The sequence below is a fragment of the Anopheles bellator genome, chromosome 2, assembly GCF_943735745.2.
Source record: "Anopheles bellator chromosome 2, idAnoBellAS_SP24_06.2, whole genome shotgun sequence".
Classification (NCBI taxonomy): domain Eukaryota; kingdom Metazoa; phylum Arthropoda; class Insecta; order Diptera; family Culicidae; genus Anopheles; species Anopheles bellator.
The window spans coordinates 29,313,957-29,340,283 of NC_071286.1; the positions used below are offsets into that span (position 1 = coordinate 29,313,957).

The 26,327-nt window shown below is 49.9% G+C and overlaps 4 protein-coding genes across 6 annotated transcripts in view; 2 read left to right on the top strand and 2 right to left on the bottom strand.

Annotated features, from left to right (window-relative positions):
• Positions 1 to 6,561: 6,561 nt before the first annotated feature.
• LOC131209759 (protein masquerade) lies at positions 6,562 to 10,411 on the bottom strand. The gene is made up of 6 exons (XM_058202894.1): positions 10,274 to 10,411; positions 9,044 to 9,319; positions 8,458 to 8,981; positions 7,285 to 8,390; positions 7,025 to 7,223; positions 6,562 to 6,963 (listed from the first exon to the last, which is right to left on the bottom strand). The coding sequence occupies exons 1-6, from the start codon at positions 10,362 to 10,364 to the stop codon at positions 6,562 to 6,564; spliced, it is 2,598 nt and encodes an 865-aa protein (XP_058058877.1). The 5' UTR covers positions 10,365 to 10,411.
• Positions 10,412 to 16,098: 5,687 nt separating this feature from the next.
• On the top strand, positions 16,099 to 18,816 carry LOC131209488 (ero1-like protein). Its single transcript, XM_058202568.1, has 5 exons — positions 16,099 to 16,658; positions 16,755 to 17,006; positions 17,126 to 17,397; positions 17,467 to 18,195; positions 18,265 to 18,816. The coding sequence occupies exons 1-5, from the start codon at positions 16,518 to 16,520 to the stop codon at positions 18,314 to 18,316; spliced, it is 1,446 nt and encodes a 481-aa protein (XP_058058551.1). The 5' UTR covers positions 16,099 to 16,517; the 3' UTR covers positions 18,317 to 18,816.
• A 295-nt stretch (positions 18,817 to 19,111) lies between these two features.
• LOC131211495 (cilia- and flagella-associated protein 298) overlaps positions 19,112 to 26,327 on the top strand; it is a 17,091-nt gene continuing 9,875 nt past the window's right edge. Inside the window, exons 1-3 of the mRNA XM_058204987.1 lie at positions 19,112 to 19,250; positions 19,317 to 19,711; positions 19,785 to 20,012. Of these exons, the coding sequence (XP_058060970.1) occupies positions 19,112 to 19,250; positions 19,317 to 19,711; positions 19,785 to 20,012 (762 nt within the window). The remainder of the gene's footprint in view (positions 19,251 to 19,316; positions 19,712 to 19,784; positions 20,013 to 26,327) is intronic.
• LOC131211494 (protein tipE-like) lies at positions 20,214 to 25,037 on the bottom strand. Of its 3 annotated transcripts, none has more exons than XR_009156899.1 (5): positions 24,460 to 25,037; positions 24,026 to 24,395; positions 23,721 to 23,957; positions 22,010 to 22,439; positions 20,214 to 20,922 (listed from the first exon to the last, which is right to left on the bottom strand). XR_009156899.1 is itself a non-coding variant. In XM_058204986.1 (4 exons), exons 1-4 carry the CDS (start codon positions 24,674 to 24,676, stop codon positions 22,391 to 22,393), a joined length of 873 nt encoding a protein of 290 aa, XP_058060969.1. In that variant the 5' UTR covers positions 24,677 to 25,037; the 3' UTR covers positions 20,214 to 22,390. The 3 variants fall into 3 exon arrangements, 1 of the variants encoding a protein (XP_058060969.1); XR_009156900.1 differs by having other exon boundaries at positions 20,214 to 20,684; positions 20,753 to 22,439; XM_058204986.1 differs by having other exon boundaries at positions 20,214 to 22,439.

Genomic DNA, 26,327 nt, shown 5'->3' on the forward strand with positions numbered 1-26,327 from the left:
AGGCTAAGGACTTGCCCTCCGCGCAACAAAAGCCCAACAAAGGGCGGGACTACCTATGACTACTTAAATTTTGCCTACTTTAATCAAGAACAACTGCTGTGCTTTTGGTGAACGGGTAAAACTAGGGAAACAAAAATAAACTGGCCGAAACAGAGCAAAACAAAACAACATCAAGCACTCCTCGAACGGTGCTTCCCGAGCTGACACGATCAAAACGGTGTCGTCCTTCGTCCTTGCGCCCGAATTCACGAAAGTGGTGCACAATCACCACAAAAAAAAACACACACCACACTATATGGCACTGGCCACCGCAGTAATGTTCACACGCGTGGAGCGAGTCCGTGTTTTGTTTCACTTCCTGAGAGGTGCTGTCGTCACATCGCACCAAGCACCGGTACCAGGCGCACAGGAGACTGCGAGCGACTGTGTCCTTTTAGTTGCACTCGGTTCCCATAACAACGGCACACTGGCGCCTCAGCACGTGCTCGGGATTGCACTCACGGTTCGCACTCGCACACGGTGCACTAGGAGATTGCTGGCTGCTCTCCCAAAGGGGCCCAGCTGCTGGAGCTGGAGTTCGTCGGAGAATTGGTTAAACGGAGGCGAGCTTTCTCGTTCGCAGGATGACGACGAGAACGCTGTTGGCTGGGGACGGTTGGTGATTCTTTGGACTCCGGTGGAGCGAACCGTACAGGTCGAAGTCGCAAGAACATCTGAGATGACGCCACGGAAGAAAAGCCCGGGAGCCGGGAGCCGTCGCGAGGGAAAAACCGGGCTACCGGTGTTTGCTGTGCGGTGCTCGTTATCGCCTTCATCATCGTCATCGTCAGCAGCGTCTTCGTGCTTCGTGGTCTCTGACCAGTTCGCGTGGTTCGAACGCGCGGATCTCGGGTCTTTGGTTGAGCTGTGGTCTGTTTTTTTCTCGCTTCACTTCGCTTTGCTTTCCTTATGCTCCTTATGCTGCTCCGTGGGCTTCCTTTCTTTTTTCCATCCTTCACACGGATGCTCGGCTCGGCTCCTTCCGATTTGCTCACGACGTCTTCGTTCTCCTTCGTACGCTCTGCGTCTGTCTCTCTCGCTCTATCTCCGACTCTCTCTCTCTCTCTCTGTTTCGCGCTCTGGCATCATCCTGATCCTGGCTCATCATCATCATCATTGCTGGCCCTTCGCATCCCGCCGTCTCAGATCGGGGTGCAAGGAGCATAAAGGGGTTAGGAAAATTTCGAGGAAACAGTAAAAGGGGAAAAAACAACGACAGACAACAACCCCTTCGTGATCGTGCTGAACAGGGACGGACGGGGCCAGCAACTCCGCATAGAGAGAGTGAGCGAGAGAGTGAGAAAGGCTATGGCCAAGAACTCGGACGGTGGAGGGAAAATCAGTTTGTGATCAAGCAATTTGAACCTCTGGGCCGGTGGCCATGAGGGCAAGAATCGGCAAGGGGGCAACAACGAAAAAAAAACATCCAACAATGATGTGGCTCCGCCCTTCGAGAAGGGTGTTTTTTGTGGCTTTCGTTTTTCTTCACTTTCTTGCCCAACACTTACGCAGTTACCCTTTCTCCCGGGGAAAAGTGTGCGGCCGATTTCCCCGCTTTTCGGAGGGGCAATCATCGTCATCACCTCTCCTACCGTCATTCGCCGTCGTCAGCGTGCGTTCTCATGCTGCGCGGACTTAAATGCCAGGAATCTGGAATCGGGGTTCGCCGCCTAAGAATGCGAAGCACGTGGCCGAAAACGGTTTGCGAATGCTTTGGCGCGCAATCCGCGCTATGCACACGCGTAATGCACGTCCCGCCGATGGTCCGGCGCGGAAGGATGGCCTTTTGATGGAAGGTAACCCGCGACAGTAATTCGTTTACTGGCACGGGAAAGTGAAACTGCTTTCGGGCGTCGATTTCGCAGCCGGAGGAGATTAGCAGAAAGTGGCAAGAGATCCTGCCTCTTGGAGAGCACCCCCCAAACGTTCACTTGTTTGAGTAAAGGGGATAGTGATTGATCAAATGTTTATTGAACAAACGAATGGGGCGGTCCGCATTTTGGCCAGAGCTTTCTTTGTCAATTTTAAGCTGGAACGACTGGAATTTTATAAGCTTGAGTTTGATAAAATGAAGAATATGTAATGTTATATTGAACCCATTATAAGGTATTTACTTTCAGGTTTCCATTGATTACTTTACACTGTGGCCTGTGTTACACAAAACTGTGGCCTAAAAGGATGGAACATTTTGAATTTGTCCTTTTTTGTGATTCCAATAGGATCAAGGGTTTTTATTTCTGGCACTGTCTGTCAGCAACATTTGTGACAAATTTTATTTCAAAATACTAATTAGTGTGTTATTATGCGTCCTTTTGAAAACATTTAAAAGTGCAGTCTTCGTTTTTTATAATATCAGAAACTGTTCAACAACACAATTCCATTAAATTTTGTGCGCGAGATAAAATTCAAATCAAAGAAGGAATCAAAGACATCAACTCATGAGCTACAATTAAAAAAAAAAAATCAAAGGGTTAGTGGTCCAATATTGTGGCCTTAGAAAAGTTAAACCTTGACCCATATCGTTCCGCAGCAACCGTATTCACCTTACTTAAAACCATGTGACTTTGGATCAGATGATTTTAGAACAATAAAGAATGAATTTTGTGTGATAAGCAAAATCTCGTTTTCTTTTGGCAACAGTAGTAATTGGATTGGTTTTAGACTTCTAGATGTTTTAAATAAAGAGATGTTTAATTTATTGATGTATTGTTTAACAAATTTTATGCGTTATAGTTTCAGCATCGATGAAACATCATGATTTGATTGCTTTGAATCATGTTATTGTTCTGTAATTTTATATTTCTTCGCATATTAACACAGAATACATTTTTTTTCGGCGTAAAGTTTTTAATCGAATCAGTGATGTGAATTTATTAAACGTTCTTATGGATGTTTTAAACCTCACCGTTCTTTTTCCTGATAAAAATAACAACTCAACCGTAAACCGTATGTAATTTGTTCTTACACTAATGGGTTGACCTAAAGATGAAGAACTGAGCGTAAAAAAATTCGAAAGATGTGTGTGAATCAAATAATTATAATTGCTTTGAAAATAAAATACAATATTTATTTGCGGTTATGGATTAAAGAGTACCAAAATGTAAACAAACAACAAATAAACAAAGCTAGAAAGTAAAAGAGACTTCAAAGTGATCAAAATACTTCAACTAAAAACGTAAAGTGTAGAATTTTGGGGCTGTAAACACTACCCCATTCAAACGCTGCATTATCTGTAGTGATGAGAAAGAAAACATTTATCATCACATCAATCATGTTTACCACAAAACGCCCCGTTTGGCGGCCATAATTCGTCCGGGCTGCGTCCGGGTTCTTGGCATTCCTCTCGCCTGCCGTCCGGCCGGTCGTCACCCCATGCGTGTGAGAAATCCGATCGCCACTCGCAACGATCATTGCTCAATTTGCTCCCCCCCGAGAAACGGTGCCGATGGCATGTTGTACGGGCACGCCAGCCGCTGTCTTCGGCGGCTTCGGGGCCATAAATCTTTCCGATGACAAAGCAAGCCAGCAGCCAGAGCCAGCGGCCTCCACAGTCTGGGCCACGATTTTAAATTAAAATCATCGCGTGAAAAACGGGCTCCACCGATCGCCGAAATCCAGCGCTCCGCCGTTGGGTACGGTTTCGGTTTTTCGCAGATCCTATAGGCTCGCGGCAACGATCGATATGTTTCAGGGAGCGATGGCCGTCAGCGAACAGCAAAAAAAAAAAAATACGGCGCGGAAAACATAGATCGCCCGGCCCCGCAGATCACGGGCACTTCGCGCAACCGCGTGCAAAAAGAGGTCCTGCAGGATCCGGATCCTCGAGCCGCTCGAATTCCACCGAAGCGCAGGACGCAGACGCTGAAAAACCCGCCCAACGAACCCGCGCCCGGTGGATGGTGGAGCAAAAACAAATCACTCCGCGCAGCAGCAACCGCAGCGAGTTGCGCTGGCCGTGATCACGTGATTAAAATAATAAAATCTACCACAAAACCCGCGGGGCCAACCCTGGGGCCCAGAGCAGCGAGCGGAGGTGATGCTGATCGCTAGTTGTACATTTTGGTGTGGTTGTTTGTTTTTTATTTGCCTTGTTGCTTGCGTGGCCCCGTGGTGCGGTACAGTATTTTCGCCGAGGCACAGCGTCTTTAGGTGCGCTTCCTTCGCTTGCAGTCCCCAAACCTTTCGGCGGTCGTCTTCATGAGGGGGCTTTGCCGGGCCGGGTTTGATTTAGGGCATTTCGATCGCGAACGAGTTTTTTTTGCAAGGTTCAAGTTTGCTCCTTCATTCTGGGCTCATCATGAACCCAGTTTGCACCTCGAGCCCACCGAAAGGATCGCATATGGATCGGCAAAAAGTGACACGATGGTTGGAGCGCGGAAAAATGTCGACGCAACCCGCAAGCCGTTCCAGCCAGCCAGCACCCAGCCTGTCAACCGTCGGCGTCGACGGTTGCGAATGGTTTTGGCATTTGGTTGGTTGATTTTATTTTTCGGAGGACTTCTCCCGGGGACCACTTTTTGTCGGTCCACGGACCAAATGAAGAACATGGCTGACAGTCGTTAGTGTCACTCAAGAAACGCAGGAATACCAACGCCATTGGGCACCAGCGTTCGTTGGTTAGATGCTCCGATTAGTGGTGGTTCTGAAGGACATTTGTAGATTTTATCGCACTTGTGTAATTGCCGCAGCGTTTGACCAGCGTCTGGCACTGTGATTATGTAATGAGAAAAGTCGGAAACGAAAGGCAGACATAATGGATCCCGGATGTTGCTTGGTATTTAGTCGATAATTATTAAAAAACACCCACCAAAAGCGGGGAACAGGATGCGCCTGACTGGGTGCCTTCTAATTAAACTTTTGCGAGCAAAACTGTTACCGAAAGTTGCCGAAATGTTGCTTGTTGTTTTCGAACTGTCGAACACACCCCAAAAAAAATCCAACCTTCACGGACAAGCTGTACATAATACCCGCCCAACGCTGGCCACGAAGCGGCCTTACGCGAAGGATCTACATCGGAAGACGGATGCTCGCGGGTCCGCGCTTCTATTGGTTCGCCGCGAGAGCCGCAGAGCGACCAACACGCTGCCCAGCAAACCGGAAGCCGGCCAACCAGCGGACGGCGGATTCCAAAAGGTGGAAAATAATTAAAAATGACGGACGAGGCGTAGGCGTCTTGGCGAAAGTGATAGCCGCTGGTTCCATTGTTGCCGGGCATTTCCCTTTCACTTTTACTCATTTGTTTCGCGCCCCCTTTTTTTTGGTTCCTGCCCTGTCACTGTTTCAAAGAACGAATGATAAGAAATGTTTCGTTTTCCGGCGTTACTTCCGCTTCGAGGTTTTTTTGCACGGGTCGCCGCCCTTTGGAGCGGACAAAGCGGACGCGGCGTCTTCTAATTTCGGGTTGTGTTCCGAACGGAACGGAATCGCGGGGACCGACCGCTCGACGGGGAGGAAAGGATTGAATGACTTAGATGGAGTGAACCATAAGAAGAAGAAGCAGAAAAAACCTGGCCACGAGAAAACTGGGTTGGGAAGGAAGGTTGGTTTGGAAAAGTTTTCCTCACGGACTGCGATGCTAATTTCATATTTATTTTATTTCTTCATAAATGTTTGACGCCACGGAATGCCAGCCACTCCCGCGAAACGTCGGAATTCGGCATCGGAAAAGGATAAATGGGGAAAAAAATTCGGAGTGGAAATGATCAACACAACGAGATTGCGGCATTACTTTTTATGTGGCCTCCCCAGCAGCCGAGTGGAAAGATATATTGGAACTCGGCTGGAACTCGAAGAACGGCCGATCCGATTTTTGCGGCGATGAACAAGCTCACCATCAACAAGCTGGAGATAACATTCTTCCTCGAATCGAAACGCCGGGCTGTTAAATTAATGTTAATACTTTATTCTTAGCAGATTCGTAGTTGCTTCTTTTTGGGGCCACGTTATCCTGCACGTCGCAGTCAGAATGTGTCAAATTGTACAAAATGTGTCACAATCTACTTCCATTCGCTCGTAAATTCTTGTAACTCCACTGTGTGGTTCGAACGCCATAACGCGTGCTGCTTCTGTTAAGTACCTTGGCGCTTCACTGCTCGAATTTGTGCTCGATTCGCACCGGAAGTCTCGGGAAATAAATAAATACTCACTCACGCATTCACTAAGTAGCGTGCGCAGTGCTCGAAGGAGGTAAGGATCTCTCTAGTCCCGTTGGGACCGGTACCGGATAGCGGAATAACATTTAGTACACTAACTCTATCGCTGCGTTCCCTATGAAATCTATGACCTAACACGTGGCAGCAGTGCCTTCATCACGACTGGGCGGCCGCTTACACAATAATCCTCCTCTATCAACTAGCATCATCTTTGAGGTCGGCCGGTCACTAGGGTCGCCGACGCAGTGACCTCCCCACCCCTAGTCATCTGCTTCTTAAAACCATCCTACTTACAAGACTACGCGACGGATCAGGTCTTGGGATGGGTGCGCGGTGGTTGGTTTGGTATGTGACAGATCGGCCGGCCAGTCTACTGATTGTTGACGCTGATGATCTGGTTGATCCACCCGATGAACGAGGACACCTTCACGTAGACACCGGGCACGTCCACTCGCCCGCACCCGAAGCCCCACGAGACGAGGCCAGCCAGTTCGAAGAACCCATCGTCCTGGCACACCAGCGGCCCGCCGCCGTCACCCTGGCACGCATCGTTGCCCTCCTCGCCGCCGGCACAAAAGCTGGACGCCGGCAGTATGAAGATCTTCTCCGTCACGGCGTTCACCTTGCGGATGCACTCGGCATCGCTCACGATCGGGATCTCGGCTTCGCGCACCCGCAGCGGAATCGGGCCAGCTTCGCCCATGTACCCGTACCCGGTCACCGTGCATCGCTTCCCGGCGGCGTGACTTACTCCCCGTGCCGGAAGACATACCTACGGCAAGAAAACGATTAGACGCCACTCGTCCGGGAAAGGAATTCCGGGATTTACGTACCAGACAGACTCCATCACGCAGTTCCGCTTGGCCGTGCAGCTTCAGCAGCGCTATGTCGTTGTCCAGCGTCTGGCTGTTGTGGTTGTGGTGGATGTACGTGGTGGCCACCCGGAGCGTCTGGGCGCCGGGACTACCGTACTTGCGCGTCAGATCGTAGTCCCCAACCCGGACGTAGATGGCATCCCCGGACCGGACAATGCTGCAAATGAGAGTGGCCATTTAGACAGTCACGGCACGGCAACGCTTACTAGTCGACTTACTTCGTGACGCAGTGCGCCGCCGTCAGGACCCACTGGGTGCCGATCAGGGCCGCTCCGCACAGGTACTGGTTGAGCGAGTTGATCAGGGCCACCTGCCAACACCACTCGCCATTCTCGCCGTCCTCGCCCCCGACCACGCGACCCTTCCGGTGGTTGCTCCAGTACTTGGCCAGCGTGTCGTTCTCCCGGACGACGCTCGGATGGTGCGGCAGCAGATCCGCCGGCACCGTATCATTGTCGTCGTGGTAGATGATCGGGATCGGGACGATGCTACTACCGAGCACTAGCCGCTCGGAGCTCTTCGAACGGTAGAAGCTATCGACCACGTCAATGTGCCTTGGCGGACGCATCGAATCGTCTGGCCCACGACTCAGGAAGGATCGGGCCGCCCGACTGGTTCCCTTGACGCCGCACACGTACTTGGAGTAAACCTGCGGTCTCGGGGTCGTCGTCGGTGGCTCATACACCGGCGACTGGGGATAGGCCGCAGCTGGCTGTTGAGTTGGCGGTACCTCGTAGATGTTGTTGCTGATCGGACCTGGATACGGATTCGGAGCCGGTGGCCCATAGCCCGGTTGCTGTGGTGGTTGCGATTGCGATGGTGGCATGGCGACCGCCGGCAGCATCGGGTACGGCTGTCCATTCGCGACCGCTGGCGCCGGTGGTGGTGGCGGTGGAGGAAGCGCTTGCGGTGGATACCCACCGTTGGTGTCGTTGTACTTCGTCTTGCTGGCCGCCATCTGGACCTCCTGGATTTTGCTCTTGGGCGCACAGCATTGCGTGCCAGACTTTTTGCACTTAAACAGGTCGGTCATTTCGGCGTTCCGGAAGCAGGTGAAGCTGAGCAGACTGACGATGCACGAACCGGGACACTCTTCGCGCGGATCCGGAGCCACGGTCGTCGGTGGGGTCGGTGTCGTGGTGGTGGTGGTGGTCGGCGGTGGTCGCTTCTGCGGTGGCGGACGGGGCGGTGGAGCTCGCGTGTTGTCGCAACACACCGAGCCGCGCTTGCAATTGGCCGTGTTCGAGATCAGCACCGACGGGCGCTCGCAGAACGCGGCCATTATGTTGAGCAGACAGAATCCGGGACAGCGTGGCAGCGGTGGCTGAAAGGGGGCCAGCAGCGGGTAAGTGATAAAGGATCGCCTCGCAAACTCTTCGCAGGATACTTACCGGTGTGGCTGGCCGCCTGGTTGTGCTGACCTGTGGCTGTTTGTTGGAATCTTCGGCGACTCCAGTGATACAGCAGGAGCCCTCGTTCGGGCAGAACGCTTCACTGTCCAGGTCATCGCAGAACAGCGCAAACAGCCCGTTGACGCACTCGCCTTCGCACTCCTTGAACACTGGACCCTGGCCACCGGCGAGCGGTGCCGGTGGAGTGGTCTTCTGCTTCGCCGGTGGCGCTTTCGTCGGTTTCGGGGTGGGCTTTGGCGTGGGGTTGGTTTTCGATCGGATCGGTTCCTCCGTTGTGGCGGGCCGTTCCGTCGTGGCTTTCACGTACGGTTTCGGGGTGGTCGTTCGGTTCGATTTCGTGTCAAAGTGGGCCGTCGGAACGTACAGATCGTCGGGCGCGTTGTCCGGGTAGATGTCGCGCGATACGCAACACTTGGTGCCACTCTTGCAAAGGCCGGCCGTCGTCAGGTACGCCTCGCAGTAGTCGGCAATCCGATCGGCCACGCACACGCCGGGGCAGGATGCTGTGGAGCGAACGTGAGAACATCAGCGCCCATTCGGTAATGGTGCTTCCACCGGTACTTACAATTATTTTTAGTATCCTTTTCCTTGATTTTGGCTTCCGTCGTCGGTTTCTGCGTCGTAGTCGTCACGGGGCGCACCGTTGTGGTGGTCGGTTTTGGCCGAACGGTGGTGCTGATGTTGGCGGCGGCGGCACTACTTTCCACGCAGCACTTCATGCTCGGCGATGGGCAGGGAATGTCGTCCAGCACCTCGTAGCATATCAGGGTGGCCAGCGTGTGGACACACACCCCGGGGCACCCTTTGGCGTCTTCTGTGCTTGTGATGGAATCCAGGAGGCCTGTACGGGAAGATGATGCCGGTTAATAATGATTAGTATTAGCCTCTGCAGCATTCCGTAAAACGCGGAACTCAGATTGAATGAGATCTTTGATCTGATTAGATCTCTAGAATCTAATTCTAGGAAAACAACAGACCAAGCCGAACGCGGCATTAGGGTTCATTTCGTTAGGCGTCCATTCAAGCATTCAGACGATTCAGGATATTTGCAGGGTGTTCCATCACGACTCATACCACTAATATGTTAAAAAATTGCGCTATTTTTCAGTAAATTTTTACAAATCAGCCAGATTTTGAAACGTTAGTCTATGCTGTTTTAGTCATGAATCGATTTTCGGCAAAGAGCGGGCTAAAACTAATCGTTCAACAGTAAGAACTGTGCGTACTTATTAATGCCGAAGTTCTTCTAATGATGAGCCTTTCTGTAGGGCTATTTGAATAGTAAGCCAGCCAACTGAACCCCATTAAAGAACTAAAAGCTAACATCACAGAGGAAATTGCTGCTATTACGTTGTCTAATACCGAAATGTTGTCAAATTGCCAAAACAGGGCCGCTTTATTTTATCGATATTGTATTCGGTGGGAATTGTCAAAAAACGGCATTCTATGCCGTAAATTTATCTTGTTCATTTGGTTAAATCGACTGAAAAACGGCGAAGTTATTCAACATTTAAATAGTATGGGTCTTGATGGAACACCCTGTATATTAAAGCGACAAAATGCATTATTCGTTTGATGGTTCTCAAATAATTTGGTTCTTAAGTAGTAGACATGACAAGCGAACAACTAAAACTAGCGCCATTTACGAAGACTTAAAATTAAAGTGTGCCCTCTTGGTACATAATTTTGGGCGCAATTTAGGGCAACCTGGAGCAAACGGGAAATACCAAAAAAACGTTAAATTTATGCTACTGACGCGTCTTGAGATGCTTTCCGGGGCTCCGGAGAATCTTACCTGAGAGAAAGCTACCAGCCAGTGAGTCATCTTGACACCTTGACACGCGGCCAAACACGGCCAACAGCACGGTCACAACTTTCAGGATCATGTTTTATCGCTCGTAAACTTCATAAACACGTTACACTTTTGTTGACGATCTTGGTCACCAGACAAAGCCAATCGCCAGTCGTCCTTAAGCAGTCCTTGTTTCCCGCACTCTCGCTAGCACTGTCACTTTAGAGAACAATCATTTCGGCTAAAAGCCGGATCTTGGTTCAATCGTCCGTTCGCCGGCCTACTGAGTTATCAACACTCTCCTGACGCTCTCTTTAAAGCGAAATCACTGTACGAAATAAAGACATAGAATAAAGGAATATCCCACACAGCCCTGCCCAAAGGTCACCTTCCGATTTTCGCTGACTCCTCGCGGTCATCAAAAACCTTCGCATCATCCACTTGCTTCTTCCAATTTGTAAACGCTTTCTTGGCGCTTTCATGAACAGCAACCGTTTGTGAAGGAGTTAGGATTGCTTCTCCCTCTCGAAACCGGTCGAACCACTTCAGAGCGCCCTCAGGCTCAGGTTGACTGGGGCCAGTGAGTTTGAATTTCATAACTTCGATTACCGCGAGCGCCTCGAAGGCTTCGAGTACCCGACTTTGTTATGCCACACGAAACAAAACCTCCCGATCCAACTTCCTGATCGGTGATGTGACACCCCGGATCGTGTCTAGATCGTAAACCGCTTGAAAGTGGCCCACCGGCTGGCGGAATACGATTCGGGCGAGGCGTGTGTTTCACCGGTGGCGCCGATCCGATCGGAGTTTGGGTCGAGTGAAAAGGTGTGTTCCAATTTACACCTCGCCACGCAAAAGGAGTGAAACTGGCAGCGCACCGTTTCGTGGAACTGCGCGAACTGCGAATCCGCGCTCCGCTGAGCCACGGCGGCGACGGCCATCAGTCAAACGATGGTCTCACCGTGAACCCAAAAAGGTAGTTCCGGTGCGATGGCTCTTGTTTTGGGGTTAACCCAGTAAAGGACGTGTTCCCGAAAGGTGCTCCCTGGACATGCCAGAAATTTTGACGCTTTGTTATGAAAGACGCGACAAGCGCCGAAAGCCGAACTCCAACACACATCTGCCAAAGAATGGTGGACCAGTGAAAGCGACGCCCGGCACTGGATTCTAACCCGGCAGGGTGGAGGCCAGACTTCCGACGGCTATTAACACCATTCCCTTCGCCCGCCCGCCGGGTTCGGAAGGTTTGTTTTCTTTTCCCTGACACAGATTCGAGAAATTATTCTTGCGTCCGGCACCTCCATGAGCTGGGCCGAGGGGCCGAGTCGGCCCGAGTCGGGTCTTCGGGACAGGTTTTCGATTGGACGGCGTGGGATGTCTGAAGGGACCGGCGGTTCCCCGTTCCCGCCGCTGCAGGTGAAACGCTAGCCGCAAGGGTGCGCGCGCACGCGCAGGTGCCTCGTACGCGGCCTTCTGCTCCATGGTCAGGGTCGGGCCACGGGGTGTTCGGCGCGCCACACAGTGATACAATACACGCCGCTGACCCATTTCCGGGCGCATTCCCGAGCCGGACTGCGTGGTGGCAGAAAAAGAGAAAATATGTCACCAGCGCGATCGCGGGATCCCAGGGATGCCAGGCGCGGCGGATCGCACCAACTTCGCCAACGCCGAGTTCTAGGTGATCCGTCGAGTCAGCGTACTTTCCTTTCGGTCTCCACGTGTGTGTTGGGGTGTGTTTTTTAACGGCCTTTTACGTGTCGGTCCCATGGCCGGAGGTCGACAGGAAGTTTCTCCACTCACGATCCGTGCCGGTTCCGTTTCATTTCTCTTTCAATCGGTAATGCACTTCTTCGCCAAGTCGCCCGAAAGGCGGGCGCGTTTGATTCTTTGCTGTGCTGGCCCCGCCTGCCCCCCGCGGGGGGTGAAAGCATTCGGCCCCGGGGCAGCATGTCGGTGAAAATGAGAGCGGTACGGTACCGAAATGTACCGTACCGGATCCACCGGCGAGCACTTTTCGCTGGCACCGCCTGGCGAGGAAAATTCGATGGACGTGATCGGATCCGGAGGAGGCAGCGAGTCGAGCGTCGTCGCGATCGGGGTCGAGGAGAAATCGAGTCGATCACCGAACGTACTGGGCCCGGCAGGTGGCTGGTGGAAAGCTTCCCCGCTTGGCGAACCCCGGAGGAGGGCCGGGCCGAATCGATTGGAGAAAAAGGTCCAGCATGTCCAACACGTTCCGATGCAAAACGGTCCCGTAACGTACGCCACCGTCTAGACGTGCAGCGGAAGGTGGCCACAACCCGAACCACGACCTAGCCAACCTAGACTAGTAGCGACTCCACCGGTTGATAACAAGTCTGTCTCGGTTGGTCGCTACCTAGATCTAACTGTAATCTAACACACCACTCATCGGTGCACCAGATGGCACGGGATGGAACTGGTTACGGGACGAACTGAACAAAATCTGCAATAACTGCTCCCTCTGGCATGACGCATGGCGTCGCGTTCCCGATGCTGCGATGTTATGTAGCACACGGGGGGTATCGTTGGCACGATCAGGCAATGATCAGGCTCCGGCGAGCCCGTCGTATGGAGATTTGGGACAGTCGTGCCCGTTATTGCATCTTCACTCCGGTACCACGTCAGCACGGCGAGGTATCTGGCACACCGGTGCTGTCCTTTAGGGTGGGCGGACACTGCCGCTTTCTGGAGGAATTCCAATCACTACATCACTCGGTTTTTTGGGGTAGGACTTGGAAGCGATCCCCTTAAATACACTTTTCACTTAATGTATTTCTAGAAACCGAATCACACCTCACTTGAAGTCACAGCACCCCTTTGAACCGCTGGGAATCCTTGCTGCTTCAAAAGTTCCTTAGCATCTCCTGACCTGGCCAGATTTCTGGAGCGACAACTCTACTTCTTCGATGCTGATCCTCCGCGATCAGCGATCCGTATGAGAGGTCCGAACCCGGCCGATGGTCAAGTTACTTAACATTGCGCCCCGTACCTCGAAGCACTTTCTTGCTGGCCGATTGTCCACAGTTTTTTTTTCTTTTCATTTGTATGTTATTCGCTTTCTTGCTCTCTTCGCTCTCTTCGGCTTTCTTGTTGTGATCGGGCGCGACTGTGTTTCTCTTTCTTTTCTGGCTCGTTTTGTGTGCTTGTGCATTCCTTTCTCGATCCTCGGAACCTATTCGATCGTACGGCTTTCTTGCGCGCGTGTGTGCGTATTTTATCACTCTATCCCGCGTTGGCCACCAGTGGATGCCTCTCTTCTGGAGTCTCGTTATCTCTTTTTTCTCTATTTATGTTGCCTCTTCCTTGAGTTGCTGCGTCGTATCTTAGTTTCACGATCGATGCTGGGAAGCATCGGGCATCGCGGAGCTTTCGAGAAGCGAACCATCCCGTGTTAGCCGGCCACCTAATGCTCTGGGAATGCTGTGCCCGGCTCAAAGGCGAACCGTGTGTCAAAACAGTTTCGGTGCGGTATGCTATTGCGAATAACAGGAAACGCTTCTGGACTTTCCATTTTACGGACCCATAAACCGAAACGGAACGGCAACCAAGACAGACCGCCTATTCCGGGGTACCATTCCGTAACGAGGGTACGGCTACAAAACACAGTCCAGAAATTGGACTTGGGACTGGAGTCAAAAAACCGGCGGGATACCTTGGAAGATGTTACGGCGGTGAGGTCACACCCGGTTGGCTTTATGATCCTCAAGGAACTAATACCAGGATTTGGGGTCTGTAAAAGCGTACATTCCGAACCCCCACGGTAAGTAGCCCGGTCTCGGGGTTTCGTCCGAAACCGTTACAATAACTTCACCCTTGCTGGCCACTCTGGCGCAGGCGAGCGTCGTAATTTGCATTGGCCCGGCCAGACCATACCGTTGGCCGTGTAGGGGCGTTACGGGATTTAAAGCCGTCGTGAGCACTTTATTTGCTGGCCGGCCACGATCGCCCATCCATCAAAGCGGCACCCAAGGGGAAACGAAAATGGCACGAAGAACTGGCTATTGCGGATCTGGCCGGGTTCCACTTATCCGTTCTCGGTCCGGCTGAATACTTTCTTACACAAATGCAACATTAGCCCGTAGCTCACCCTCGCACGCACCCGGCACGCAAACGCTCTTCACCGTACGCCTCCTCCGGCCAGAGTCAAGTCCGGCCTTCCTTCCGGACAACTCTCTGGTCTAGCGGAAACTGGCCTAGCGGTACTGGAGAGCGTTTTTTTATCACTGAATATTTAACCTATTTTCCGGGGCTTTACTTAGCGCTTTGTACGCGGCACTGGATCGGCCGATCGGAGCCGTCCGCCTGCCCTTGTCGGCTCGGCCCGTCTATATTTTGTTCACGTCGAGTGGTTCTGGAAGCTTTGAAGCGCGGAACCGATCGGGAAAGGAGATTCTCGGCCCCGTGGTGGCCCTCAAATTATGGTTGCGCACCCACCGTTGGGCGCTGGGTGTTTAATATTTTCGTGACTTCGTCGTCGGCACCCTAAACCCTTTCTGGAGAAGCTTTACTGTTACGTTACGGTTGCGCGGGGTTTCTCTATGTATGTTCTACTACGTTCACCGCTTCTGTGCATTTAGCTTCCCAACTTTCTCCGATCGATCATTTCCATCACGCGAAATTGAGTACGAATCCGTTACACACTGCACACAAACACACACCCTCGGGAACTGGAACTGGAATAGGCTGGCGTTCCGCGTTGCGCACACCGTTTGGGCGCCGTTACCTTCATTCGGTGCTAGAGCGTACGTCTTCGCTTCTCAACTGATCACTGTGGACTGGCCGGATCGCGAGATGAGTTGGGGCGGCCGAGCAGCAAAGAAATGTTAGTCAATAAAACCGGTGAGTGCGGTTCCGGTTTTCACATGCACTGGCCCCGAGAAAATCTCTCCGCATCTAGTGGATGCATAATTCCATTCCAGCGTGGTACTCTTCATTCATGGGAACTGCTGCGGGGGTGCGGGGGAACTGCGGGTGCATGGGAGGGATAGCGTACGGTTGAATGAATCACCGTTGACCTGCATTCTCCGATATTCGGGAAATCTCCCGTGAGTGAGTAATATGAGTTTATGATGTAATGAACCTAAAGAAGAACGTAGAGAAACTTATTAAGCAATCAGTCGGGCGGATAATGTTACAGTTAATTAGTGTTGTTAACATATTTGACCCATTTTCAGGGAGTGATGCTGGGATTCCCAGTCTCAGTGCTGCCTGTTCCAAAGGAAGAGTGCCATCAACTCCGGGAAGAAGAAGAGGAAGAAGTGGCATTTCATTTGTACCAAATAATGCACTGTTTTGAAAGTGCGAGCTACTTTTTATATTCAAACCAGATTTAAATTCGCTAGCTCAGAGCTCACTAGCGCCAGTTTGCACAGTGTGGTGAATAGCGCCACTAATTCGCAGCACCTACATTCTTTCACGCTCTTTTCTAGTGTCAAAGAATAAAATACTCAATTTTAATCATGCATCGTTGAATACGGAAGGCTTAATATATTCTCACATCTCGTAAATAGAGGTAAATAAATTGGAAAACATGTTAAAACGAACTCGTCGCAAGAGCAACAAACTGCTCCCGGTAGTGACAGCGATTTGTTTTGGCTATGCCGTGCTGCCGTGTTTACGGCCTGTAGTCGTGTACTGCACATGGCGGGCCTCCTTTTCTCAGTCTCTCGTTTGTCGTGGGCAAAAGGTATGTTTATCAGCTGTGTTGCGGAACTTTGGCTCGAAAGTGAAATTTGGCCACCGCTCTGACAGTCAATAATGTTGACGTGTTGATTCGGCAGTGGTTTTGGTTTTGGTGTAAGCGGACGTGAACCGTTGCACGATTCCCGTAATGAGTAATGTCGTGTGCGTGGTGTTACAACCCTTTTCCCAGTTGCAACAGCCGTCGGAAAACGTAAGCCAGTGATAAACGCAATTGTGGCCGCAGTAGAAGCTTTGTCTCGCAGGGTCCGAGGTGCAAAAAGACGGTGTCGGTCGTCGGTCAAGCTGCGGCAAGTGTTTGTGCTACATATTGTTTACTACGAACGCAAACAATACCAAACAATCAACAGACTGTCTGCGTTGTGGTTCGTGAGAATTTGCCAGTTACTGTTGGGCCGTTCATTCAGCTTTCGGAATCAGCAAATTGGACGGACGGAAGTAAGGCTTTGGTTAACGGCGGAGGTTTATGTACCCGGGGCTGCTTTTGTAACTTAACGTAACGTGTAGCGCGGTACTCTCTGGGTCAATGGCACCATGGCGTCGACTTTCGTCGGGGTGGATTGTGATCAGCTTGGTGCTGCTGCTAAGGTTGGCGAGCAGCACGAACGGATACTTTTACAGCGATAGCACCGAAGGTTCCAGCAACGACCGGTTCTGCTTCTGCCAGGTACGGGGAAAGAATGTATTTTCCGAATGTGATTAAGCTCACGAAAATTGCACGGTTCCAGTGAAAATGGTAACTCGTTTGTCTGTCCTTTTTTAGCTGCAAGGAACGATCGACGACTGCAGCTGCAATGTGGACACGGTGGATTTCTACAATAACGTGAAAATATACCCACGCCTGAAAAGTTTGCTGGTCAAAGACTTCTTTCGCTACTATAAGGTACACCTGACGAAGGATTGTCCGTTCTGGGTGGACGACAGCAAGTGTGCGATGCGCTTTTGCCATGTGGAGCACTGCGAGGAGAAAGATATCCCGCCGGGGTTGAAAGGTGACGCATCGTCGTATCATAAGGTAGGAAGCTTAGATATAGGTCAACGATAGTAGTCTACAACCGACCGATCACGCCAACGGCAGACGAAGAAATGAGACCCCTGTGTGCTAATCGAATGAAATGGTTGCATGTTTTCCAGTACATTAAAGACGTGCAAACGCTTACCAACTGCAACGAAGATCTGGACGTAGAACTCGGCTACCTCAACACTAGCATAAGCGATAAGGCTCACAAAGAGTTTCAGATGTGGGCCGATTATGACGAAGCGCAAGACAATTTCTGCATTCTCGACGACCACGAGCCGGGCGCAGAGTACGTGGACTTGCTGCTCAATCCGGAACGGTACACTGGCTACCGAGGGGAATCCGCGCGGCGTATTTGGAGTAACATTTACCTGGAAAACTGCTTCCAGTGAGTGTATACGTAGTGCCAAAGCGGCATGACCAGATGCGGTTTCAACAACGATCTTTCTTTTCGCAGAGCCCACTCGGTGAAGAGGAAAAGTGCTTACTCGGCAATGATCCCGTACCAGGATATGGCACGGAACGAAGTGTGTCTAGAGCATCGAGTGTTTTATCGCATGATCTCCGGTTTGCACTCCAGCATCAACATTCACCTGTGTGCCAACTACCTACTGTCCGAGAAGAACTCACTGGGATTCGTATCCCCGACAGGCCTGTGGGGTCCAAATTTCGAAGAGTTCGAGCGCCGCTTTAGTCCCCACATGACCGACAACGAAGGCTCGCACTGGCTGCGAAACCTGTACTTTGCGTATCTAGTCGAGCTTCGAGCCCTTGCCAAGGCGGCACCGTACTTGCGGCACGAAGAGTATTTCACCGGAATCGAGAAGGATGATCGCGAGGTGAAAACAGCCGTCGCCGATTTGCTTAACGTGATCGAAGGATTTCCTTCGCACTTCAACGAAACCGTCATGTTCAGCGGGGGCACTACGGCAATCAAGTTGAAGCAAGAGTTTCGGGAAAAGTTTATGAACATTTCGAAAATCATGGACTGCGTTGGGTGTGATAAGTGTCGTCTGTGGGGAAAGCTGCAAGTCCAGGGTATGGGCACGGCCTTGAAGATCCTGTTCTCCGGCAAGTTCGACGACAAATTCGATGATCGTGGCCTGGGGACACGATTGAAACAGCAATCACCCTCGTTGAAGCTAAAGCGTGGCGAGATAGTGGCATTATTCAACGCGTTTGGAAGGTAAGACTGTCTGTCGTTTTATTTTTGTGAGCGAGCTAACAATTAAACGGTCCCACCCATTCTTTGCAGACTCTCCACGAGCATTCACGAGCTGGAAGAATTCCGACAACGAATGCGGTAAAGTTTTAGCGCTCAAAAGACTTAACCTGTAACCGGTGCAACGACTTTGTGATGAAACATTACTTCAAATCCCAGGTATCGAAACCAGATACAGTGATTTCCGGTGGCTCGTTTGCAGAAAGACTTAGAAAATACGGCACATGTTCAAGTTATGAACTGACGTCGATTGTTTTTATTGTTTCTATTGTTTTTTTGTCTTATGTCTTATGTACTCGGTAGCTAGACGGTAGCTCTGAGTACGGTACGTGTAGTGATCTTGAAGATCAAGATGATATTTACAATCGGAACGGTATACCACCAGCGAAAAATATCTTTCAATTGTACAGATGTTCAGGCTTTATACAAGTGTGAGCAAACAAACGCGTACCAGTACGACAATTCGTACGTACGGTTTCCTAATAACTTATACCCGCCCAGACGTTAGCGTTGCCGTAACGCGTAAATTATGAGTGTACAATCATGTGAATGAATGTTGTAAATAGAATTTATTGCAATCCGTAAATATACTTACAAAAGTTCTATGTATCTAACGTATTTTGTTAAAAGAACAGTCCAACGCAAGTCGTTTTCATTATTTACGTTCATGAAGAGAAATACGTTTAGGAGTTACGTTTCAACCAATTTTCTTCAACCAATTTTCTACCGATTAGATTTACCTAGCAACGGTAACCACGGCCGCAAACTTGTTTCTCGTTACTACGGCTACGACACCAGCTCGTGCGTGCGTTTAAGTGATGTCAATAGATTGTTCAGCCAGTCTGCCGCAGCGTCAGTTAGTGTAAAATTAAGTTCAGCGATGGTTCTGCTTCATGTAAAACGTGGCGAAGAGAGCCAATTTCTGTACGAAACAGTTACCGGAATCGGGATCGACCAGCTGGCGTACGAGTTGGTAACGATCTACAACGGGCGCTTGAAAGTAAGCCGCATTTGCTCGGGTAAGTACAAACTACAGCCTTTGATGTATAGTGGGCCGTACAATTGTCCCTTTCGCAATCGGTTAGAAATTGAGGAACTGGCAAAGCATGGCACCATGCTGCCACCGGATATGCTGGGGTTGACGGATGAGCAAGTCGAGGAACTGCACCTCGTCGACGAATGGGCCGACACCTGCGTTCCATCCGGCGGTTGGCGTTTTAACCGTGATCCGGTCGGTCGCCGCAGTGGACGTCAACCGCAAGCGAAAATGGTAGAAGTGCTTGAACAAGCCGTCTTGGATGCGAAAGCGATAGTCTCAAAAAAGAATGCTAACGAAGGCAAACCCATGACCCAGCGTACGGTGCAGGATGCGCTCGATTTGTTGCGTGGGGCCGTCACAATCGTGTACCCTATGCAACTGCCACCGCACGATCCAATCCGAATGGAGTTCAACAATACCGAAGATTTGAGCGGAACTCAGGTTAGTAAGGCAAACTAGTGTCGCAAAACAGTTGACAACGTAGTGTCGCAAAATTGTCTACTCTTTCCACCAGGCTTCACTGGAAGTGATCGAATCGGCGAAAGTGCAACTTTGGTTTGCCGGAAAGTTGATGCTGAACGATAAACTGCTTGGCGAAGTTGTGGGTCCTAACGAAAAGACCAAAATAATTGTAAAGTTGACCAAGCTCAACGAAGGTGCCCCGGGTCGTGAACCGGTGATTACTGAAGACGCCAGAAAGCAGATGATGATGCACGCTTATCGTCGCCAGGAGGAACTAAAGGTACGTTGCCATGGTTTCAGTACTATTCCTTGCATATGATTTGTTCAAATGTTTGCTTTTTTACAATAACCGGTCGGAAAATGTCATCAACTGATGGATTGAAGTAACGAGGCTCAGTTCCGATCGGTCTTTCAAGCATTGCGCTATATTTCATAAATATATTAGGTTTATTCAAAAATGTACAAAGTTTAAGATGTGCTAGATTTCTTATCAAAGACTTGATCGATAAAGCATTTCCAACTCACGGGGGGCATCATCGTGCAAATCTTCGGTTATATTGCCGATGCTCGTGATTTAGTTTTCTTTGTTGCTAATTATTACTTGTTTATTCTTAATTTTTACGATCGATCTTTGAATTTAAAGCCGTTTCAACGATTTTGAAATTAGCTTTAGTTTCACCACGACCTTGTTCCGGCCAGCATGATTGTTGGCGGCTAGGTAAAGGCGAAAGCATTGACAAAAGCTTAATGTCGGAAATGACGATAACAGGAAAGGATGGAGTGATGTGCGGTCCCCGTTCGCAGTGTAACAGAACATAGGCAAACATTCATCGTGGAAAATGGTCCGCAACAAGATTTTCAATTTCGCAACCTACCCGCATCAGGTAACGAGAGATAATTCCCGTTATCTAATCGCTCCTAAACGGTCCCCATTTTGCCGTATAGGTGCCAGCTAGCAGAGTGGAGCACAATGTTAATGAAACTCTGGGGCGATGCTGATTCGCAGATCCTCGCGCTTACGGGGCTTCTGTGGTTCCTGCTGTTCGCTGTTGTCGTGATGTAGGATGAATGGATTTTCATCCACATGTCCTCACGGGCACATCACCGGCAGATGAGTTGTTGGTCGGGAGCTGGGCGATTACATTTTATCGATGTACTCTTGTGGATATTCAATGTTCCATGACTCTTTCCTTTTCGGGACGGCGAACGAGGAGTGGTGTGGAGGTTGTGGCCATGTTTAATGGGGGTAGGTTTTTGTGTTGCGTGTTGTTGGTTTGTTGTGTGGCAGAAACGATTCGAGGGAGACGGGGTGTTTTCACGTGGGTTTCGATCCAGGTGGACGACGGTCGGAGTGTTGTATAAGGTTGTAGAAAGGAAAACAGAAATGGTGGTATTAGAGAGAGAGACAGAGAGAACTACACTTTGACCGTGTAGCGGAACAACTGGTCCGGGTTAACGAAATTTAATTGAAACGAGCAAAAGGAGTAAAGCGAAGAGAAAGCATTCGAAAAAGCGTTCTTCTTTTCGTATTTTCAAAGGAAACAATCTGCCAAAAGCGACTATAAACCAATTGTTCTACATTTCGGTAAAGAGCGCAAAAGTGAAGCGTTGCATTGGTCATTGGCTATCTTCGAGGGAAATGGCACTGGCCCGTTTCGAGGCCCCCGCAGTGTACCATTACTGCTTATCACAGACTAAAATATACATCGGAGTGTGATTAAAATTTTGCTATCGTTTTCGAAATCATCTGATAAGCACAATCGGAACGGAATCGGTCCGCAGCAGCACTCGTTGGTACTAGCAATGTTTTATTCGAAACACGAAAGCTATTTACAAACACGTAATGCACTGTCTTTCCGACTTTTGGTTGATCATTGTTGCTCGCACATCGTGCGAATTCGGTACATTACTTTGTACATTGCTATATACACTGTGTTACTCATGTAATTAACAGCTGCAAGCCGTTTCAGAAGAGGAAGCTCAACGCTCCATTCCTTGGCCGAATGCAGTCCCTAATAAGCAAGTGCCAGTTTGCCAGGTTGATTATCCTTATCTAACAGTTCGCTAAAAGCACTGATCTCAATCACTGTCCATGGTTGTCTGGCTCGCAAACTTCGTCAGTGCAGCCTCCACAAAGCGAAGAAAAAGCTAGCGATACTTTAATCAACAACAACTGAGAACGGTTCAGCGAAGTAGCTCGTGTTGCATGCAGATGGTAATAGAACGCAGGAAGCAACAATTGAAGTACGGAAATCATTGCTACTGTATCTTATTTACTAGCTCAAAATGGATCCGTTGTCCTGCTGGGGTTTGTTTTGCTTGCCGATGCATTTCCGATACGTTTGCACGGTGACGGTGAGCGTTAGACTTGTGTGTTTGTGGGGATGTGTTTGTGTGTGTGCTCGCGAGGACTCTCGTGTCCTCGGTGCAGTATGGTTGCATCAACGAAAGTAACAGTGGTAGGAAGCCAAACCGGAGCTCCGAGTTGCACAAGGAGGGAAAACCATAAGCAGTAACCGAGTGTGTTTGGTGTGTTACGAACAAACGGGAGGCGTGTGTTGTTTGAAGGTAGAACTGTACGGGCTGGTAAAGTGTGTGTACTTTCAAAACAGAAAAATCGGCTGCAGCGTTTTGGTGAAAAATTGGAAAATGGTCTTTTCAGTAGTCTAGTTCGTCTTCCTCATCGTCACTACGGCAAAGAAGTTTGCTATAAAATACAGGGAAAAAAAACAAGAAGAAGCACCCATGAGCATCGATAAAGAACGGTAGGATAGTAGAAAATTGACGAAAAACAACCCGGATCTACTACATTTTAAATGAAAGGCGATTGTAGAAAAAGTAGGAAAAACGTGTCTTCAAGGAATGCTCGGATTAAGAAAGCCCATCATCAATCAACAAATGGAGCTTCCAAATCATCGTTAAATGCGAAACTAGGTAACGATTTCCAAAGTGTACGGTGGATTGTTGCTAAATTTACGAGGGTGAGTTGAGGTATATCCGACCTTACAAAGCTGCGGGACACTTTTCCATAATTTTATTGTTTACTTTGTTACATAGTAACCTTTTTATCTCTAAACCGTTCAGATAGTACTCGGCGTTTCTCTCTTCAAAACAAATGTTCACGAAGGTGATTGATGCCTCTTCAACAAAAAGAAGTCACTTGTGGCTGTATCTGATGAATGAGGCCGATACTTCAATGGTAACTTCATAGTGGGAAACAAAGTGGGTACGGAGTCCCCATACAAATACTAATCTTTAACTTAAACTGACATCATCTGACTCAAACGATTTTTAGTAACTGGCAGAAGATTGACAACCAAATTCACTAGCTTCCATTTGCTAGTGCTTCTATCTTCATGTTGAGGTCAGAAATATATCAAGTCACCCTCGTGACGCCTTATCTCTTGTTTCTGCTTCTAGGAATGCATTAGAGCGTAAAAAGTCAAAAACAAAAACACCAAATTGATTACCGTTTTGCTGGAAAACAAATAATACGACGACGTACGTAACAAACAAACAGAAGGTTGCAGAAAGTTTGTGAAAAAGAAGGTGGTGGCAACAGATTTACGAAACCCATAGTTTAGTAGTTTAGCAGTGACACATACAGAGAAGAGAGTTGGAAATCATAAGAAAAGAATACTTAATTGATAGGCACACACTCGCGGGCGCGCCCGCATACATACATCGAGAGAGCTATGGCGAGATCAGAGAGAGGATGTTTTAGAGTGGATACAGTTGTTGTTCTTGTTGGTGGTGAATAAGGACTTCCTGCTGGACATGGGGACAGTGCGCTAAAGGCTGGCGATGGAACGATTGAATCAAGTGCAAACATGTTTGTGGGTGTAGGTGTGTGGCTGGCGCAGTGATTTGTGAGGGTTGTGTGTGAAATGATTCAGTTCTATCACAAAACACAGCATAGTGGTGCGGACAGAGGGACATTCGATGATTCAACAGGGGTACGCTGTGTCTTCCACCCACGGGTACTTACTTCTCTTTAGATGGATACTTCTCCGCGTAGACTCGAGGCGACTTGTGGCAGGCTTTATCACAGCAAGGACAGTACCAGTAGCTCAGCACACCGATCGACACCGCGAACAGTACGTTCGGGATGATCAGGGACAGTATAAGGTGCTTCAGATTGTCATCCCAGGAGTAGCGTGCAACCACCATCTCCGGATAGGCTCGGCTGTAGTAGCACGGAAACGGATCTCCGATGTGCGAGTAGCTGCAAGTGACGGACGCCACGAGTGAGACTCCTGCACACCAACCGCCCACAGGGGCCTTTACACCTACCCGTACTGTTTCGCAAACTCGGAACAGTTCACCCGCGGAGGATAGCCGCAGCCCTCGGTGTTCACCAGGAACTTGGTGTCCATGACGTCCCACTCGATGCTGTCCAGTTCGCGCGGATGCTTGTGCCACTCGTGGAACGCGACCTTGGTGTAGTTCACGAGCAGCTGATGACACCGGATGGCGGCGGTAGTACAGCCCTCGCGACACGAGCTCCAGGTACAGTTGCGCATACCTTCCGCGTATACGTGATCCGTCACTACGCACGTCACCGGTATGGGGTCATAGTCCGCCACGATGGTCGAGATGGCGGGATCCACCACGAACGGTATCAGGAAGAGAAACGCAAACACGGACAAAATGGCGGTCGTACCTGTGCAGGGAAAGCGGAAAATTCAATCCAACCGCGAATCAAGTGAGCCGATCCGGACGTTTACCTAGGCAGAGCGACGTATAGAACTTTGCTTTGTCCAGAAACTCCGAGATGAGCTCTTCGCGTGTCGGTGGCCGCTCTTCACGGTTCGAATCGTTCAGGCTCTGCTTGCTGTGCGTGAGACTGGCCTTGCTGTTGTTCAGGCTCGGCTTGCTCATGGTCAAACTCGGTGCACCCGAAAGTGTCGACGAAGACGCTCTAAACTCGTTGATGGATCTCATGGTGCTGGGGGGTAGCTTGTGTGAGTTGTGTGACGTGTTGAGATCAATGCGATAGTCGCAGTCCGAACTTAGTTGGTCAGGCTGATACTTCTCTACAGACTCGCTCTCTTTCACTCTCTCTCTCTCGTTCGCTCTATAGTAACTAGTTGGGTAGGTTGGCCCTAACGTGGGTCCGCCGGGTCTTACGTTAATGTTGGCAGAATTTTTCACTGTTGAAGCATAATTTCTCTACTCTGATGTGCTGTGTATTAGCAGCTAGACTCGTTGCAGCGACAAGCGGCTGACTCCTACAGAGTGTGTACTATTTTGCTTCGTTCGATCCGGAAAAGTCTTGCCGCGCGGTATCATTTATGGGTTTTGCTATGCTGTGTTATGCTTTTGTTTAATTTTTGTTTTCGTTAAGATCTCCCGATTCGGCTTTATTCGCCGCCAGTCGCTTCGTAATTCCCGCTAGCGCAACGAATTGCGTAACTATGACGAATCTTCCTGTGACGTTCACTCTAGCTTCACGCATTCCTCTACGTTGTCCAATTATTCAACTTGTTAGCGGTGCGGCCGTTGTCGTGCTGCCCGCGCAGATTTTCGGCGATTCCACGGTTGCCCAATGCCGTACTCCCACCGGCACTAGGCTCGCAGCTCTGCCGCGCCAGCACCTGAGTGGCGGCGTTGGTTCGATTCTTCAATCGCGTTCCGGCTGCGGTTCTCGTGAGCAGGGCTTCGACCGAATGCAAGAATGCAACGCAACAGTGGGTGCATCGGAAATGAACTATCCTCAACGAAACATGACGCGGATCAAAAAACATTACACATTACTTAACGATACCGTTGGCTATCTGTCTCTGTGTGGATGTGTGTGGGTTTGGTTATGTTTTAGATGGCGGGCCTCGGACGCGGGGCCCATTAGCCCAGTAGCTCATCGAACCGGATCTACATTCGCGCGGGGCCACGCCGCTGGACGGGGTTCGATTGCGCGCGGTTTGCTCTCCGGACCGGGTCTTCCCGGTTGTTCCGGGATAGGTTAGGTATGCCCTCAATGGCGGCAGTGTCAAATCATAGGTCACTTATCACGAATCATCGGCTCCGTCGTTCGCCCATAAGGCGCTCGTTGGGGGCTCGTTCGATCGAGATCCCCGTTTCAAGCCCGTGTCGAAGTGTGGGCAGGCGAAGTGAATGGCCGCTGTTGGAACTTATTAGTCTGTGTAACGATAGTCACTGAAAGAACGGGAAATAACAACGAACGGGACAACGGTAAACAGTGGCTTCTTGCACAGGCGATAGACCAGGCGATAGACTGAAGAATACCGACGAATTTAGGCGCTTCCGAGCGGTCTAGTGCAGCGAAAATACACCCGATTGATGAACTGGACTGTCTTCTTGTAGGAGAGGAATGCCTGTGCCGAAGGGAAGAAACCAAACAAAGAGAGAGAGAGAGAGAGACACGTGTCAAGGTCTGTGGCGTACAAATGTAATGTTTTCACAACGTTAATCTCTAATAACTTTACAGGCAAAGGATAAAGTTGAACCCCAAGCGCAACGGAAGCTATCATGGATAGGGAGCAACTGAGGAACCGAAAATGACAACCAAAAGGGAAGGGAAAGGTTTCGAGAGTGACATCATCGTGCCTCCACCGGTCCGCCATGGGTCCATAAT

Excerpts from the sequence above, each read along its gene's own strand:
- LOC131209759 (XM_058202894.1), bottom strand. The coding sequence starts at position 10,364 with ATGATCCTGAAAGTTGTGACCGTGCTGTTGGCCGTGTTTGGCCGCGTG. Across the intron at positions 9,320-10,273 it reads GGCTGGTAGCTTTCTCTCAG|GCCTCCTGGATTCCATCACA; the intron begins GTAAGATTCTCC and ends CTTCCCGTACAG. Across the intron at positions 8,982-9,043 it reads AAAGGATACTAAAAATAATT|CATCCTGCCCCGGCGTGTGC; the intron begins GTAAGTACCGGT and ends TTCGCTCCACAG.
- LOC131209488 (XM_058202568.1), top strand. The coding sequence starts at position 16,518 with ATGGCACCATGGCGTCGACTTTCGTCGGGGTGGATTGTGATCAGCTTG. Across the intron at positions 17,398-17,466 it reads TACCTGGAAAACTGCTTCCA|AGCCCACTCGGTGAAGAGGA; the intron begins GTGAGTGTATAC and ends TTCTTTTCGCAG. Across the intron at positions 18,196-18,264 it reads TTATTCAACGCGTTTGGAAG|ACTCTCCACGAGCATTCACG; the intron begins GTAAGACTGTCT and ends CATTCTTTGCAG.
- LOC131211494 (XM_058204986.1), bottom strand. The coding sequence starts at position 24,676 with ATGAGATCCATCAACGAGTTTAGAGCGTCTTCGTCGACACTTTCGGGT. Across the intron at positions 24,396-24,459 it reads CTATACGTCGCTCTGCCTAG|GTACGACCGCCATTTTGTCC; the intron begins GTAAACGTCCGG and ends TTCCCTGCACAG. Across the intron at positions 22,440-23,720 it reads AAGTATCCATCTAAAGAGAA|CAAACTTCTTTGCCGTAGTG; the intron begins GTAAGTACCCGT and ends TGTATTTTATAG.